The following is an 18,997-nucleotide window of genomic DNA, read 5'->3' as shown; positions in this document are numbered from 1 at the left end:
TTATTTTTTCAACCATTTTGCAGAAATGGAATAATCCAGGTTACACTGCACAGACAAAGGAGAGTGCGTCACGATACATTTATTGTGCGACGCTCAATATCACTACACAAATAAAAGCATTGTCCTCCACCAAATAACACCACAGCAAATAACACTTCACCATTTATAATGGCGAATGCGTGAAAATATAAAAGTCTAATTTTAGGGGCTTTATGTCAACTTAATGTACTCAGGAGGAGCACTCGAGACCCATCCTGTCATATTCGAAGCAGACCACGGGGCGGAGACTCTGTGCAAGCTATTTAAACACGCCCCGCCCCCAATGGGCGGGACCTCCGATGCATCGAGAAAATGTCAACAACATGCCGGAGTGTTCCAGAGAAACAGAAAGCGAGGAAGCAGCAACAACGGCGGCGAACGGGCGTCAAACAGTTAAAGGAAACAATACCTCCCACAACATCGTATCTTTAATATCTAAGATCGCAGATGAACATATCTCGGTCGTGCGGGTAGGAGTTTTCTTTGTTTGAAAAATGCCTTGCCACGAACAAAAGCGTACACGTTATGCGCTAAACGTGTGACGGTCGTCCTTTACTTCGATGGTAGCTTCCAAGGGGAAAGAAACCAAAGAAAAATGGAATGTTCCTGAATACATAGTGGCCTCATGAATTAGCTCTATGTTGTTCACAGCAGCTCCATTGTCATCGTCAATGAGGAGTTAGATTTCTTTTTTCATTCCTTCATCATTCATTCATTGTCTCCCTGCAAATCCTATGTACCTGTCCTGTCTCCCAGAGCTTCAGCACTTGTCTGGCCGTGGCTGGAGTCATTCTAATAGCAAGGAGCATCAAACTGGTAAGACATGGAGACACACTCATAATGTCTAAAATAATAATAACTCAAACATAGCAAAAATAAAACATTCAACACAACTGAAAACTTTACAGGTAGAAATCAATATTTTATGCTAAAATGCATTATTAGACTAAGTCAAAGTCAAAGGGTAGATTAAAGCAAAAAATAATTTTCCAAAAAATCAACAAGTGATTTTTGAAACTTGTAAAACATAAAAAACACACACATTTTAAATAGTTACAATCTTGTTTTTAAGAATCTGCATGTTTTGCCATAAACAAAGTACAGTTTTGATCCAAGGACGCAGCTTTTAATGTAATCGCAAAAAGATATCTGATATCAATGAAAAACATGCAAAAATAAATAAATAAAATCTTGTTTTTACATTTTACTTTTGTAGGATCAATAAAGTTCTATTCTATTCCACTTTAAATGTTTATACACATGCATACCAAACAGGTACATAGTGGTAGTATGATGACATGGAGACATGTTTGTAATATGTACTGTATAACACATCAACACATGCCTTTTAAGATCATGTTAAATTAGCCACAAAAAATGTCACTTTTCGCCCAAGATGTGGTATTTAGGTTTGTACTAAAATGTGAGGAAGACAAAAGATTGATGAGCCAAGTCAAAGAATCAGACTGAAATTTAAAAGTAACCCCAAAAGGGGCATTTCTGTGAATCCTGCTTTGCAGGTTTACTGATAGTGAATAGAAAATTACCATGTTTTCAACCTGGTATTCTCTCAGACTCTCAGGAGACATCTAGGATTAAAGATGACGTTGTGTCTGTCTTTCACATCAGTATTAACATTCTCTTATTCAACTGTACAAGTTACAGTATTTAACTTAAAAAAAAAAGTTGTTCAGCTTTGTCGTTTTATTCCCCCAGCTCACAAAATTTCAAGCTGCACGTGAGATCCCTGCTCTCTTCATTGAGAGGAATGTCCGCCTCCGTGGGAAAGTTCATTCGATCACAGAAAAAGGAATTGAAGTGGAACATGTGCCAATTTATCTGCCTGTTCTCTCTACATTACTGTCTAAACGGGGTAAGATGGGAGAGGGATTTTTTAAAGTGAACCATGTGTTCTGATGACCAACTTTGGTATAACAAACAAAAAGGCTTAAGAAAAGTGCAATATTCAAAATAAACAATTTTATTCTTATTAGTTATGTCCCCGGTAAATATATTTAAATATTCACAGTCTTAAAAATAATTAGTTTTTTTGGCAGAGGGAGGAAACTTTCTTTACTTTTTAGATCATACAAACTTTATTTGTATTGCAGTTTTCCGACAAACGTAACTTAAAACTCTCAACATTAAAAACATTTTCCAATTTCAAAAACCAGAAGCAAGCCAAAAAAAATAAATTGTGACAACACAGACCCCCCCTCACCCTTACACACACACTCACATGCATACGCATCATAATTATGCATAAATGATTCAATAATACAATGTGGAGTAGAATCCTGGCTTGATACTTAAGCGTGAAAATGATACCATCTGATACAATGGCATTAGATGGATATGACAGCCCAAGACCTAAAAAACATTTATAAACCAATAAAACAACTTTAAAATGAATCCTGAATTTCACTGGGAGCCCACTCAGCAATTTCAAAATTGGTGTATTGTGTTCCTGACCCTTGGTCCTCGGCAGCTCATGCACAGCTGAATTCTGCAGTAGTTGAAGGTTAAATATCCTCTTTCTTGGAAGATCAGAGAGCAGGGCATTAAAACATTCTAATCTGCTAAAAATAAAAGCATGCATTAGCGCCTCTGTGCTGGCAAGAGAGAGAAATCAAATCAAATCAAATCAAACTTTATTTATAAAGCACTTTTCATATAAAAATATAACACAAAGTGCTTTACATTAAAACAACAAAATATAAAAACAAGCAAGCATTAATAAATAAATAAATAAATAATAGGGCCCCCCTCCCCGTACCTAGCCCCCCACGCCTTTCACACCTCCCACTCTCTAACTGATGGAAAATGACAATGAAAAATAGGCTGTAAAACATATGCTGAGCACAAAAACATGATGCGGGAAACGCTAGTAATTGGAACCTCCCCCCCCTGTGAACAGCCGCATAGACAGCCAAATGCAACATCACAGGCGGGGACCGCTCCACCACAGCTAAGCGGTGATGCAGGTCCCCACCCAGAGCCGCAGTGGCTGAACAGCAGCCGTCCCAGATGGAGAGGTTCCAGCTGAGGAAGCACCGGAAATAAAAATGAATAAAAATTGAGAATCAAAAAGTAAACATATTGATAAAAACGATAAAACATTGAAATAAGGTAAATTAAAATAACACGTTAAAAATCAGGTTCACGTTCATAAAACAAGATAAAATGGATAAAGAAATAAAATAAAAATAGAAAATACATATAGATAAATAACTGAATAAATAAAAAAAAGTAGTAAAATAAATAAATAATAAATAAAAATTAGCTAAAAGCCAGGTTAAAAAGATGGGTCTTGAGCCTTTTCTTAAAAGTATCAATGCTCTCTGCGGCTCTCAGGCCCTCTGGCAGACTGTTCCATAAGCGGGGACCATAGTGCTGAAATGCAGCTTCTCCATAGGTTTTAGTTTTTACAGTTGGAATGGTTAACAGACCAGTGCCAGAGGATCTCAGGGTCCGCGAGGGTTCATATCTTACTAAAAGATCTGATAAATAAGAAGGCGCAAGACCGTTAAGACATTTAAAAACTGTTAAAAGTATTTTAAAATCAATCCTGAAGCATATGGGGAGCCAATGCAGGGATTTTAAAATTGGGGTGATTCTCCAGAATTCTGGAGAAGCTGAATGTTCCTAATATTTGTTTTTGGAAGACCAGCAAGCAGGGCGTTACAGTAATCAATTTTACTTAAATGGACAGTAACAGATTGACGTATAAAACTCAGGGGACGGAGAGAAAATGAACAAAATAAAGAATGGTTCTCAGCCGACCACGAGTCGATTCCCATCGTTCACATTAATGATCTGTTCAAAGGATTCGATTTGTTCGCGAACATCACATCACTAACTCGCACGCTGTTGCCCTGTCTGTCACAAACCTGCCTGCTTTCAGTGAAAGTTCAATCCAGTCAGACTGAACCATTTAGAAAAAAAATGGGGTTTGGAGAGTGGCTCCTGCAGACATTGATGTTTCCAAAAAAAAAAAAAACGTTAGTGCCAAGACTTGAATTTAAAATATTCGTGATTATGTATTGGTTAAGGAAATTATTTTTTTCTGTTTTATCATTCCATAATTTTGGGGGGCCTCTGTGCCCCCCCTGTCTGGGCTCCTAGAGTCAGCCACCTCTCCCCCAGACCTGTGTCTAAAACAAGAACATAAAAATAAATATAAAAATATTCATAATAACATAAATACATTAAGACATGTCTTTCCACCAATTCATCGATAAAAAATCATCACAATGCAGTTTTCAATAATTTAACAGATAATATCATAAAGTTTTACATTTATGTACAGATCCTTCTCAGTGTGAACTGAACAAATCAGGCATAGTGGCATTGAACAACCTCTTTTTTCTTATCCTGTTACGGAAAATTGTCAGTGTGGCAGTTTTGCTTTAGAATGTCAGAGTCAGATTAATGTGATCCTGTTATGACTAAGTGGAAGAAAAGCCTGTTACTGTCCCTTCAAATAATGGTTCTCATAGAGTGTTGGTCTTATCTTATATAAGTTGCACTATTATCCTTTATTTTTTAGTTTTTGGTGGTTTTGGGGATATTTCTTTCTTATAAATATGTGTTTTGACCATCATATTTGTACATCGCACTGAGTTTCATAAAGTCCCCTTTCATTGTTTTCTTCAGATGTGTCCACTTCAACGATGCTGGTGCATCTGGCAGGAGTGGAGCTGACACCAGAGGGGCAGATATGGTTACAGAATACCCTGGCACCTACCCAGGTGGTGTGGCTAAAACTTATCAGCAGAGAGGACAATGCTTTGAATTGTTTGGTGTCCCACAACAGGGTGAGGCATCTCCTCACTCTAGCAAAATAGCTGAAGTCTCAAACACCATCAAATATAAACCCAGTTTGTAAATTATGAATGTTTTGAAATTGAAAAAAAAAATTATTGAAATTTCTTCATCTTTCCAGCAGGGGTCAATGTGGGGCCACTGCATGAATGAAGAGGTCCTCAAGCTTGGCCTGGCTCGCACTGCGCCTATTGTGGGAGTGCAGCCTGAGTCCCGCCTGTACTGGCGCCTGCACAAACGGCTGCACAGGGCTGAGCTGAAAGCTGAGAAGAAGGGACGGGGCTTTTGGAAAGAGGAAAGTCCGTGGGAGAGAACTTTCAAGGCTGTCAGGGACAGCTCTATAATCAGACTGATGAAGACCATCTTTAAACGGTCTTGACAAATAATTGCGGTGTGTTAAAAAGTTGTGAAAGTCAATGATAGTTATTGATATTTGTATTATGTCATTGGATTCCTGAAGTCACTGTAATAACTCCAAACAGTTTTAGTTCACATCAACACAGAATCACATTTTTTCATATTATTTACCTTAAGTTTGTTCATTTTCAAATCACAAATCTGGCTTCACCTTGGTCAGAAAAATCTGACTTCACTGATGTTACACCAGTTAAAAAAAAAACCTGTAATACACAAGAACAGTTCTGTCTCAAAAAGCCAGCTCTGTGTTTTTGTGCACAAAGATGGCTCTGCCTCCATAATGCTAAGCTGGTTCTATCTTGATTACTCCAAGCCGGCTCTCCCGATGTCAAACTAAACTAGGGCTGTGTCTGATTTCCAATCCTAATCCCTAACTACTAAATACCTGTATAGTGAAGAACTATATAGTGCCCTGGATTTTAAAAGAAATTCTGACACCATTCTCACTACTTTTTTTTTAAACGACAAATATGATGTCATCGATTTTACAAAGTGAAAATCTAATTGAAATGAGCGTTTTGCGACAATTAGTTATGTGTCCTCTGTGTTCTGAAGATGAAAACGTTGATGGCTAATTAAAAAAATGAATTTAAATAAAAATTTTCGCCAATTATTCAAACGCAGTGCATTGTGGTCTATTTTCGCCAATCTAGTGAGCATCGATGCACACTGGTTTTTGCAGAGACTTCTGCTGCCCCCGTGAGCCGGTCCCAGATAAGCGGTGAAAGATGGACTTCTGGGAATTTTCTAGAGCACTCGATTTTGTAATTGTCGATTCAGACAGCCCTACAAAATGGCGAATGCACTATATAGTGCACTATGGAGTGAGTAGTGAAGGAATTCGGACACAACCTAGCTCTGCCTGTGTTACACTGGGCTGGCTCCGCCTCCATCCGGTTTAGCAACATAGTCAAATTACTTAATTAAGATAGTTGTTCAGTTCAACTAGGTCGAAATTGTGAGCGATTTCTTAAAAAAAAGTCATGTCATAAATTATAAACAACAGAACAATGTTAGTTTTTACATCTGCTATTTTTTATATTTAAAGTAATTTTTTTAAAATGCATTAATTTAGCAGTAAAATGAAATTTTCCAACCATGTAGAAAGGGTGGACCCCTGAGCACCTTGCCCGTCAAGACAAGTGTGTGTGTGTTTGGGGGGGCATTCAGCTGAACTTAAGTCGGGGGTGGTGTATGTTAATGGTGTTCAAAAAAAAAAAGATAGAAGGAGGGGGGTCTGTTGCTATAGAAACACCAAATGTGAAACACAAAGCCAACTAAAGGCTGGAGTCTATATTGGTCCTCTTGGGATCCTTATATGTTAAGTGTAAGGGGATCTTCCTGTACTTGAAAAGCCGGTCCATTTAGGGATTATTTCAACAAGATGGTTACAGTATGTATGCATTTTAACCCTGGGTGACACCTTAATATTTAAAATGTAACCAAATAAATAAGTTTAAACAGCTATAAAGAAAATATTGTTAACATTTAAAGCATCGTATTAATTAGATATGATGCATTTATTTTGCATACTTCTGGGTTGGTTATGGTCTTCATTTGGTTCTTCAGTCTTTACAGAAGAATGCACTCTGCCCTATAGTTGCTGTCCACGCTTATGCGGGAAAAGAGGAGGAGGTCTGCAAAATAGGCCAAACTGCAATGAGCCCCATGGGGTGCAGGGTAAAGGGGTCTCAGTGTGGTGAAAGGTACTGCTGTCAATCCACTGGGCACCAGGAGATTAGTACTGAGTGGAGGAGGGTCAGAGGGGGGGGAGAGAAGAGGGATTTTGGTTGAGAAACACAAAGGCACAAGAGGTGGAGTTAGGGATCGGGAAAGAGAATGAAGGAAAAAGGGAGAGGAAGAGAAATCTGTGTGTGTTTTTTTCGGGAGGGTGGGAGTGGGTTGATGAATCAGCTCGTCGCTTTTGTTGTGCAAATGTTACTAGAGACTGTTACTGCCAGAGAGACCTGTGATTGGTGGGCTGTTTAAAATTGTAAGGTGCACTGGAGGCTGATGGCTGTTGCTGCTAGACTTTGAACTGCCACAGGAGGAGGAGGAGTGGGAGGCAAACCACGGCTGAGGGAGGCAAACATGGGGAATGCTTTAAAGGCTCACTACAGCTGAGAGATATAGTTTCTGAGCTGCTCAGAGAGGAAGCAGACGTCCAGATCTAAACTTTAAAGGCAGACTTTATTTGTCTTAGGCAAAGGATGTAGGGCATCTCGTAAATTTGAGCTTTTAGCCCTGGTTAGATGACAAATTGAATCAAAACAACACCTGCACTTTTTAAATGTCAGCAGTGGAAGCTATTCTATTTTTTATTTCTTAAACTTTAATGGGAGACGTGAAAGGAAGTCTTTTTTTTCAGAAAGCAGTTCCGTTCCATAATCCATGTCAGGCTTTGTCACACTCACTATCTCACACTAGCAGCAGTCATTTCAAAAGGCACCATGCTTGATGTAGTGGTGGGAACTCACCCACACAGAGGAGTTGTTGGGACCTTTTCTGAGCCAAACTGCTGGAACTACTGCTCGTTTCATTCCACACCGATGCCATGGGTGTTTGGTGTGTGATGAACCGCTTTTGCTGCTGCTGGTGAAAAGGAGTGAGTTTTCTGAGGACCACAGAACTCCAAAAAACTGCAACTGTCTTGTAAGTAAACTATTGCCAAGTCCAAAATATATTTCCAATCATATTTACTTTTAAAAAAGAATATTTATTTGCTTCCAGTGTTTGATTCTTACCTAATCACTTCTCTGGGCGCCACTCTGCTTATAAAGCTGTCACTTTAAATTTACAGTTGTTAGGCAACTGTATGCCGTATCCAAGCAGTTGGGTACCTAACAAACTTGCCCTTGCAGGACACAAGGATCCTTAAACAATCAACACATTTCAGCAAATATGTTTGCTGCAGGTAGAATACAGACAATGATGATGGATACATTTTTTACCATGGGAGGATTTCAGCAGCCTGTTTTGACACTCAGATTCGTGTATTTTTGTGACTTTGGGGACCTTTTTCTACACAATCTCTGGAGTTTAGAAAAGTGTGACATTCTAGATATTTTCTGAGGCCTCACAGACTTTAGACTTTCACAGACTTCTTTTCTGCTGCTTTGCAGCAATACAGGACAAACAAAGGCTTTCATTTGTAGCCATCCCAATGAGAAAGAGGAGGGCACTCCCCCATCTGAGGCACAGTCCTTGGGGATTTTTTAGATTTGATTTGAGAGGGTTGAGTGCGACTGACCCGGTGTGAAAGACAAAGAGAAAAAGGCAGCTGGTGTGAAACCAAGGCATGCCTGATGCCGCAGCACCAAACTGTACATCTATTTTCATTTTCTGGTCAACCTAAACGTGTTCATTTTGATTATCACTGATGTGCCCTTCTCCTCAGTAAAAAGACTTGTCCAGCAGGATTTCTTCCAAACTATGTTGCTGTTTCATGGCAAACTCACATGCACTGTGAAGAATGTGTGTATGTGCACAAACGCATTAGTGTGTTTGTGTCGGAATTCATAATCTGCAAAGTTTCGGCTCACTGTGAGAAGTATTGTGCACGGTGTATCGGCTTGCTTGTGGATACTCGACTCTCTGTAGGTGCTGAGATCCCTCATGAATAATATAACCTTCTCTGCAGAGAGAAAAGCAAAGGAGCAAACAGAACAGATCCAGAAGCACTGCGTTTTAATTGCACACGGGGTTAAACAAGCACACGCTGTTTTCATCCTAGAACATCTTAGAAGCTCACATGTTAACAGATTTTGCTCCAGGCAATTTCAGTTTTTCTGCAGAGAGTGGACAGTTCTTTATTCCTAGTTGTAGAAAATGTAAGTTGTTTGGGTCCAAAGGCATCATGCAAAAAGGGTTGAGGACTGAAATAGCTAGAAGACATGAGGCAAGATGTCACACGTGTAAAGAGTTTATCTGAAAATCAAAGACACGCTGGGTTTTGAAGGTACTGAAGGATCTTTAGATGAAGTAGAAAGTATTTCACCCTCTATTGTTATTTTCCATAAGCTTGTTACATTCTGGTCAGAATACATCACATAAAATTTCTAATTTCTATTGTCTTTGGCACTAGGACTGTGGTTCAGTGGGATGTCCAGTCAATTTGCTTACAGAACGTTTCTGGTTTTAGAGCAGGTTGGTCCTGGAATGCCATTGGTTATAAAACCTTCACACATTACTACTCTGTGGTGACCCCTTTTATGGGAAGTAGCTGGAAAACAAAACAACAACAACTTTGTTTTTGCTTTTTATTACTGTCTTCTGGAACTCCTCAGATAGTAAATGAGAGTACTGCCCGTGTGTGAAGCAGCTATGGCCTCTAGGTAACCTCAAGCTGTGTGTTTGTCTCATTAACAGGTCAAAAGGATCACAGCAACAGGCTTATCTGGACAAATAAAATGTGGCATCTTCATTACCTTTTTATCTTAGCCTAAGATCCTAGTAGGTTGAACAAGGCAACAGTCAATATAACAGTTACAAAAATATGATCATTTTTAGGAATTTTCTGACAAAAATGATCTCAGCTGCAGAAAAATTTCACTTCCTGAGTTAATACCTTAGTTGCAACTACCCTTACAGATAAATGTGGGCTTTCTGGGGGCAAAAAATGTATAAATTTGTGAGGGACACGCATGTGACCTTACAAAATATCAAGGCTGTAGACTTTTCCACAAGCCTGTAGAGTGAAAATGTTCTTGCACATGTTTTTTTTCTACAAGCATGCTGTTTGTGACAGGTCGTAGTGAACACTGAAAAAACACAAGGGAGTAAGTAAGGGTGAGGTAGGTGAGATGCAGGCACGTCGTATGGAGTTTTCATTTATTTCACGCCCACCCCTACATCTTGCGCACTGCTCAAGGAGCCTGTTAGTGCTGTTTAGGTGAAAAGTCTGTGCTCCTTGCACTCCTTGTGTACAGCATGACTGTTGAAATTTAGGAAATTAGACAATCCGTTTATGGGCGTCCGATGGGCACACATGTATCACCTGCACACCCTGTGCTTGTGACATTTGCCTGTTGTCAGTAAGTGGCCAATAAGCGCACCTTACTAGTGATTAGAGTGTAACAGCATCACCTGCACATCATAAGTGTAAGCAACTTACCAGACGTCGTACCAAATGTTTGACTATTTTACGTTGCATTTTCATGACGTCCCTTAAGGTGGCCACACAAGAACCAAGTGAACTGCAAGACACGCCTGTGCACCTGCAGTTATTCTTGTCTACATCCCTTCACGGGTCCAGACAAGCCAAAAACCCGCAGCACCCGTATGGGTCAACTTCCTCTTTGAATTGCATGTGACTCAGGCTGTAGGTAGCGTGAGCTAATTATCACAGCTACTATAAGGCCATGTGTCATCTATTATTTTTCTTAACTTATCTTAAGAGCAGCTTTTTTAATGCCAACCAATAAGTGAGTTCTAAGAAGCATCCGTCTGACCATCAGTATTCCTGACTGTTTACTCTGATAACTGCTTAACAAGCTATTACAAGCTACTCATTGACTTAGTAGAACCTAAATGGCTGACATCCTGTTTGCTATTATCCATCAGGGTTCCAACTGACTTGTAGTCTAGGTTGATCTTCAGAGAGAAACATACGTTTGTTTGATGTGAGACCACAAAGAGTTAAATGGACCATTTAATCCATGTCTGCTTGAAGGTTTGAGGGAACTTATGGAGTCTGATGTCACTGAATGGAAGCACACAAAAACACAGACACACATTGTCTAAAGTTGCAGCATGACTTGTATTCATTAAGCCTTTATAACAGCAGGGCATATAATGTAAAACAGAACAAACGTCTGATTATCCGTGTCAGGGAGGCATGCTCTTTGGACTGTGTCAGTATTGAGCAGCAGATGCTGTTTTCTTTACCATTATGGACAGTAGAAATTCAAACCGCCTTTTTGTGTAAAACCTGTAGATATACAGACTGCATCCATCAGATTAGCAAACGTTTTTGACAATGGTAGACTAACTTTTGACTCTTTTTCACATCTTCAGTTATATTTGCTTTTTTCTTTAAACATTAGTGACCTTTTTTGTCTAGCTTTACTTCTTAACATCTACTCAAGACCCCCACAGGTCAGGACAAAATTATTTTCCCACAAAGATTCTTTACATTACTCCCTATTGTCAGCTTTCTACATTTAGAAAAATATTTCTTTATTTAGGAGTGTAATAAAACAAAGGCGACAATCATGTTAAGGTGCACCCGGAGTCACAAGAATAAGAGAAAATTGAAAAACAGAGACAAAATTAAAGCAGTGGGAAAATGTCATAGTGTATAGTATGCTTTGTTTAGGAGTCCAATGGGTAGGAACTGAGTTTGAGTCTGTTGGTCCTGGCTTTGTGGGATCTATATCTATATCTATCTACGCCAGGGGCAGAGCTACAAGGGGAAAGGGGTGGCACCTGCCCCTCTCTGCAAAAGCTTTGCCTCTCCACTTGCCCACCCATTTTTGAGTCAATATTATTTTATTATTGACACAGATTTAGCAATAATCAATACAGGCATCCTTCAAAGAAGCATTACACAAATGAAACTGTTTGAAATACTCATGTTTGATCTTTTCATTAGTGATGGCTTGCTGCTCTGCTGTTCTCGTTTTCCACCCTTACAAAGTCTTCCGACCCCCCCCAATAAAATGTTTTAGCAGTGCTAGAATTAGGTAAATTTCCTTTTCAATTAATTCCAAAGGATACTGCAGATGGAAACTAGCCTAAGGCTAAAATCTGGCATATTTATTTTTAAATGTTCATTAATATGCAATTTCCCTCTCTTAATTAATGTTCTAAATGTTTGCATGATTGTGGAGGAAGTCAACCCGTTCGAAGATAACATATAACTGTTATCTGAACAGCATAAACTACAGCAAAAGTCAGACCATTTATGAAATGAAAAATAGATTACTGGCATATCAACTATTGTGTTTAGTGGTCAAACTAATCTGCACTAATCTGCTGTCACATTACATATTTTACATGACTGGGATATTTGGCTCAATTTGTACTAGTGCATCCATGCATGTTTCCCTCTGGTACAACATGGTGGTTCTGTTTTGCCTTTAAAATGAGGATATATTGTAGGAGATTAAAGAGCAATTCCTCTGCACATGTTACGCATAAAAATAGAATGGAATGACCAAGCACTAATTCTCTGTTGGAGGAATTTCATGGCTCATTCGATGTCAATACAATCTAGAAAACTTTTCACTTGTGGGCATCCTCGACCTACTTCTCATCAGTGCCTAAAATAAAGCAGCTCTGATGGTCTGGCAGTAAAATATTTATTTTGAAGCTGCTCTCAGTGGAAGAACCTCTTACATGGAAAAGAGGATATCATGCTCTTGTGAGGTTTTGGCAGATTAGAAGGCTACTAAAGTTACATGCATTCAGGAGACTCCTTTTGCTAACTCTCGTGTCACATGCATGATAGTGGACACAGCCGCAAATGTTGACAGAGAAAGTCGTGAGTGCCATAACTTCATAAATGTTTACTGGCCATATTAATTTGGTCACTGGGGTATACTGTTTTGTATTCTAGAACGTATGAAAAATAAGATTTTGTTTTGCTCTCAAATGTACTTAGTTGCTAGAAATGGATGATTTAAGATCCAGTTCTTAATACTTCGAGCTAGTTTTCCACTGGGATATTGAAAACCAATAAGACAGATGTGGTTTCTTGTGAGTTTAGAAAGTCCACTGTCATGTTCTATATGCGTCCGTAACCCTTGTGCTCTCCTAGGCACTTTAACATTGGGAGTTGGGTCATCTACACCAACTAGACAGTGCGCTGAACCTTTTTTCTTCAATGATTTGTGATCTTCACGGGTGTCCATGGATTACATGACATACTCTTCACCTTTATCCACCTTTGTCATGGTAGGGAGAACACGTCAATGCAAGGGTGGGGTCATCTAAGATGGCACAAGGGTTAAACTGACTACCCATAGTTATAAGAATCCCGTCTAACTCAGAGACTCTTAGACACCTAACCGATTTCCTACTACAAGAACCTTGGCTGGTCTCTATGCCCCCACTTTCACACCTGAATCCTCCAGTAGACTTGGTTTGAATGGACGATGGATGCTGATAAAATTTAAACCTTCAATTGGGTTTAGTTTGCATCAAAACACTCTGAGAAGCAAACCCAAGACGGACGTGGAGTGACTTGCCTGTAGAAATCGCAGTTCCAACAGCCGCTCTTAAGGGGAGCCATTTCCCTAATCAAGCCCTGAGCAGGAAGGGAAACAAGCTAGAAAACACAGAATTTAATTTTCTTTCTTTGTTCCTCTGAATAGTTTGTGGAGCACTCACACTGAAGCTAACTCCACCAGAGTTTAATTGCATGTAAACCAAAATCTTTGCTTTCTAGTCAGCCGGGGTTTTGCTTCCATCAAAGTTTTCACAAATTCCAGACATAATGAACTCTGGTAAGGTTCAAAGATGCTGGTGAATGCGGACTTATAGAGCAAGTTCTTCAAATATGTGGATATCTGAGGGTTCTTTCAAACTGAGATAATCAGGTGAAAAAACAAACAAACAAAAAAGTAATACCTACACACGGTTTAGTTTGTGCTCACATTTATAGACAAAACTGCCTGGTAAAGTTATGCGGACAGAAGCTTTATTATTAATTGGGAATGAAGTTGTTTGCATTCTCGCCTCACAGAGAGGTTCAAATCTTGCCTGGGTCTTTTCTGTGTGGAGTTTGCATGTTCCCCTTGTGCATGTGTGGGTTTTCTCTGGGCACTCCGGTTTCCTCCCACAGTCCAAAAGGACATGCATTCTAAATGTTGATTAAGTAAGGTTTAATGGTCAACAAAGTGTGCGTTATCACTTTTTAACGCACGCCGTGGAAGCGGACGTGCGTTACATTCTGGTCAGACGTGCGTTAAAAATTAATAACGCACACTTCGAAGGCCATTAACCCGCTTATACCATGGTCACTTACAAAAGCAATACATATTAACCAGTTTTTAGTCCTTAATTCTTGTTTTTTTCTGATTTGGATCACTTTCCTCACAAAAAGCGGACTATTTGTTACGTGATGCGGCGCATCGCAAATAGGCCGCACCACCGCTGCAGTCAAGATTCGGCGATATATATATGCTGGTCTTTCCGATGGGTTGAATAAAGCATCAGTTCAGAGAGAAAGTTCACCTCTTACCACTTTTTTGTCCAAAGCAAAAGGTTGTTTTAAAGATTCCAGCGCAGTGATACAAAACATTTAAGTTAGGTGACCAGAACATCTTTTTTCACCGTGCGGTTATCAGGTTTCAATGCACACCCAGCAGCGAATCAGAATTGAGTATTCACCCGGACCATGGTATAATGAGTCTAAATTGTCCCTTAGGTGTGAATGTGATTGTGTGACAGTTTCACGACGTGTTCAGGTTGTACTCTGCCTTTGCCCAACAAAAGTTGGGATAGGCTCCAGCAACCCTGTGACCCCCAAAAGGATTAAGTGGCTTCAGAAGATGGATGGAAATATTATTATCAAATATGAGCATTCATCGGTCATCCAGCGGATTTCTGTTTATTGAGAAGCACCTTCAGCTGTTAAACCTTATTTATTATCCAGATCTTTTGTCCTTTGGTCCATTAGATAGTCTGTCAGCATTCACACTGTCACTAAACGACAGCAGAGTCTATCTGCAGGTAAACCATGATCTGGTTTTAAGGTGAACCAGAATTACACGTTTGGTCTGTATCAGAGTTCAGATGAGCCTTCACCTCAAAGTATAGGTGGATGAGGAAAAATACCAAGCAGTCTAATCTTAAAATGCACTAAAGTAGAAAAAGGTGCAACTAGATGAGATCCATGTTCCTTTCTCATTAACACCATAGTATTCCTTTGACTGCTCTTGCTGTTTTAGTGCAGGTCATTCTTGTTTTTATTCCTTCTGGTCTCCCTCCTTTTCGGCTGTCTTTCATTTTTTTAAGTGTCTGTAAATTCTAACTATAAATTATATTTAAAAAAAAAATTGAAATCACAGACTTTAACGTTTCAAATACAGTATGTGTTTTTCTTTTTATACACTTTGCATTCATTTTGGGCTAAACTTCTAAGGCTGTCAGTCTAATCAGACGATGATGACCCAAAGGCAAAACATGAGCTGTGGAGTTCTTGAGGAAATTTTAGTTTCAGCAGAACTCAGTCTACACATTTACATCAGTGAGCAACATTTTCACTTCTAAACTGAAGTTTGTCTGAAAACTGAAAGAGCAACAGGCCTTGTGGTTGAGTGTCTACCCTGAGAGTGAGTTCAAATCCAGGCAGAGTCATATCGAAGACTAAAAATGCTTGGCACTCAGTCTGACGGGGTTGAACCACCAAATGGTTTACCAGCATGGCTGTGCCTGCAGCTCACTGCTCCTCTAGGGGATAGGTCAAATAGAGAGAACAAATTTCACACACCTAATGAAAGTGTGACAGCTAATGAAACGTTAGCTTTACCAGGACTTTTGGGGTTGCTGGAGCTTATCTCTGCCATTGTTGGGTGAAGGTCCCCGAACGGGGTGCAAATTCACTGCAGTCACACAACCATTCACACTTAAGAAAAATTTGGAATCTCTAGAGAGGTCCCAGCTAGGATTTGAACCAGAGGTTTCTTACTTTTAGGCACTAACCACTACACCACTATTTGTCCTGCTTGTTTTATAATTACGATTAAAATTGCTTGCAAAGAAGAAATTCTTCAGGCAAGCAACTCTTTTGGCTCACTGAGTGTGCTCCATCAAATTTCAGACTTATTGGTCCTTGTTTGCAGTTTGTTTAAACTTTAAACGTTTGGGATTGGTGACATCATGTATGAGTCAAGATGTTGAGAACCTTGTAGCTAAAAATATCAGGAAAGCTGAGTTTAGTTTGGTTGATGCAAATACATTTATGTACCTCATACTTTATAAGCTTATCATGGACACACTAACACAATACCCCCCCCCCCCCTCTTAAAGAACCATAATAAAAACAAAAAAGAAAGTTTTCTTCATTGTCTTTGGAATCACATAGCTCATTCAAAAAAGCCTTAACTGGGATAGCCTTCATTTAGACTTTGTATATTTGGATACCTATCTGTTGAATTAGACTTTTTTAACCCTAGATGTTCTTTAATTTTACTGCAATTAAATGTGGTTAAGTTGCATCACCATCTGATTAAAACCCCTCAAACAATCCCTCCCAGTCACTTGCCTTTTTCACTCAACTCCTGCCTATAATTTAGAGACTGTTTTGAAAACATTCAGTAATTTAGAGACATTATTCTTCGACTAAGCTGTGACACTCAGAAGGGGCTCAGTTGTGAACTCAGAGCAGCTGAAAGGCATTACACAGATAAGTTAAATCAGACTGTATTAACCGCCAGGAAAAGCCCCAGATGACTCTGGCGCTTTAAGTATTAAGGCAACCACCACACATTCCATAAATTATTATTTTTTATTAAGTTACACGTTTTTACATTTGGGCATCACATGTCAAGTATTACACAGTTGGTAATAGCTTATGTTTTGTTTGGATCCCATCACAAACCTCTCTCTTTGGGCTCAGTGTCTAACTCAGTAGTTAAACAAAACATAATGGAGTAACACCAGCCTGCCTATTCAGAAGATCAACACAGTCACCTTTGTATGAGGTCACAACCTTTTTGCAAACCCAAAGACCCCCAACATGACGACTGGGAGAGTGACCGGCAGCAATCGTTTAGCTGATGGAAGGATTAACCGCACAATGAGTTAAGGGCAAGAACCCTATTGCAACTATTATTTGGAGTCAAACATGCAAAGTCAACCAGATGTGATAAATGATGCAACCTTCAACACTACAGCAACAAACACCAACAATAAAGTAAACAAAGTTAAGGCCCAAAGAGATTTACAAGACTGAATAACATCAACCTGTGACAGCCTGTCACAAGACCCTTTCATCCATGCATACACTCAGACACAGTTTACCAGACCACCAGGAGCAATGCAGGGCTCAGTGTCTTTCCCAAGGACTCTTAGACACAAACATGAATTCATCTTACCACCAGAGGTCAACTGCTTTACCTCTATGCCACATCCAGAAATGTTGCAGAATTTGGTGAAAACAAATTCTGGATTCAACCTCAGAATTTAAAAACAACCTCCTTTAGATTAGCCTGAAACTGACAAATGACTGGCTTCTTGTGCTTTCATTGGTCAGACTATTGGCAACTCACACAACTGTGTCAACATGGTATCCCTAAAGGGACAAACAACTTCTGAAACTTTGCTTCAACTATTTCTTTGCTGCAATCAACTTCTAATTGTTAAAGGCCTATAACATACACAGAACCTTTAAATTCTATGGAAAGAAAATAGTCTCAATGGATTTCTGTGTGCATCATACTTGATTTGTAACTATACAATACATTTTGTGTGTAACTGTGCGTACTTACAATTCTGTATTCAAAGTTTTGAAAACAGTTATCTTTAATGTACTCTTTAAATAGTACACACCAATCACCTGATACACACAGACAAAACCGCAATTACACACAGATCAGAGTTACAAGCACATGAAGGGCTTTGATACTCCTTTCATGTCTCCAGATGTGTGCATAAACGATGTGTTAAATGCTGCTAAAATGCTGGGTCATCAGAGTTTTCTCATCAGCCACTTTGAACTTATATTGTGAATGAAATCTAGTAAAAACTTTATATGTTTTCCACTTTCTTAAACAGATATGTCTCACTTATTAATATTTAAAAAAAAGACTCAGGTTACAGGTCGATGCAAGGGAGAGACCTAATCGACTCTCAGCTCTGTGGGTGCAAATCAAGCATTACACACCCACACACAATCCAAACACAAAAACAAGCAGTCTTTTGCACACACAGAAATCCACTGAGACTATTTTCTCTCCAAAAAAACTGTGTTAATCTCTTTGCTTTGTCATGAAGATAAATCTTCAAATTTATGCATTTATTTATATTTTTCTGAGTATTTCTATTCAGTGTGTGCACACACATAATCAGTAATTCTAATGCTCTCATTTTTTCCAAATAATCCTGTCTGTAACCAATAAAGTTTATTTTTTATTTTATTCTGCCAGCTTCCACATATGTCAGAGGTTTCCTATCAACACAACAATGAGTTTTGGTTCACATGATCACACAAAAACACCACACACCTCTATAAAAGCGAAAGTTACGAGGTCACAGAAAAGTACTTTCACCTCAAACATACTTGACCCCTGAGCTCCACACATTTACCGCTCACCTCCTTTAAGGTCACCCGACACCAGACACTAATAAATGTCCAAAAGGCTTTGCGCCCTCCAGATCCACACTGTGTGTGTGTCAGGGAGATAGAGATCAAGTGTGTCTGGAGCTGTAAATTAAGCCGACAGGCAAGCAACAGGTGGGAAATCACAGAGAATCAGGGCTGGACCTGAGAGGGATGAAAAGAAACCAGAAGGACAAAGCGGAAAATGGGAAGTACTTGAATAGAGGTGATGAGAAATGTAAGGAAGATAAATGGCAACATGCGCTCAGAAAAAAAGGGTTGAGGTTGGGCAAAAAAAGTGTGAGAAAGAGTCGGATCTATATTCAACCGGTGAAAATCATTGTTTTATAACAGAAATTGTTATTCATTCATTTGAGTGGATCATCGCGTTAGAAAAACCCCTAAAAGGAATGTTGTTGTTTTTTTGCACATAGATCTGTCTTTTCAAGAGGT

General features: G+C 39.3%; 2 protein-coding genes across 7 annotated transcripts in view; both read left to right on the top strand.

The window, feature by feature from the left end:
- Nucleotides 1–264: 264 nt before the first annotated feature.
- c18h3orf33 (c18h3orf33 homolog (H. sapiens)) lies at nt 265–5,903 on the top strand. 6 transcript variants are annotated; one of them, XM_011482475.4, is made up of 5 exons: nt 265–509; nt 796–855; nt 1,756–1,912; nt 4,696–4,790; nt 4,988–5,903. In XM_011482475.4, exons 1-5 carry the CDS (start codon nt 339–341, stop codon nt 5,240–5,242), a joined length of 738 nt encoding a protein of 245 aa, XP_011480777.1. In that variant the 5' UTR covers nt 265–338; the 3' UTR covers nt 5,243–5,903. The 6 variants fall into 6 exon arrangements, with proteins under 6 accessions (XP_011480777.1, XP_004075403.1, XP_011480776.1 ...); XM_004075355.5 differs by having other exon boundaries at nt 4,985–5,903; XM_011482474.4 differs by having other exon boundaries at nt 270–509; nt 4,696–4,856.
- A 1,405-nt stretch (nt 5,904–7,308) lies between these two features.
- plch1 (phospholipase C, eta 1) overlaps nt 7,309–18,997 on the top strand; it is a 65,997-nt gene continuing 54,308 nt past the window's right edge. Inside the window, exon 1 of the mRNA XM_078929910.1 lies at nt 7,309–7,932. The gene's annotated coding sequence lies outside the window, so the exon portion shown is untranslated. The remainder of the gene's footprint in view (nt 7,933–18,997) is intronic.

The sequence above is a fragment of the Oryzias latipes genome, chromosome 13 (genome assembly GCF_053564925.1).
Source record: "Oryzias latipes strain Hd-rR chromosome 13, Olatipes_Hd-rR_3.1".
Classification (NCBI taxonomy): Eukaryota; Metazoa; Chordata; class Actinopteri; order Beloniformes; family Adrianichthyidae; genus Oryzias; species Oryzias latipes.
The sequence above is the reverse complement of the archived record's forward strand: the minus strand, read 5'-3'. Positions and strand labels throughout refer to the sequence as shown.

Bases quoted from the DNA above. Each gene is read 5' to 3' on its own strand.
- c18h3orf33 (XM_004075354.5), top strand. From the start codon at position 339: ATGCATCGAGAAAATGTCAACAACATGCCGGAGTGTTCCAGAGAAACA. The intron at 510-795 runs GTAGGAGTTTTC...CCTGTCTCCCAG, and splicing joins AACATATCTCGGTCGTGCGG to AGCTTCAGCACTTGTCTGGC. The intron at 4,857-4,984 runs GTGAGGCATCTC...TCATCTTTCCAG, and splicing joins GTTTGGTGTCCCACAACAGG to CAGGGGTCAATGTGGGGCCA.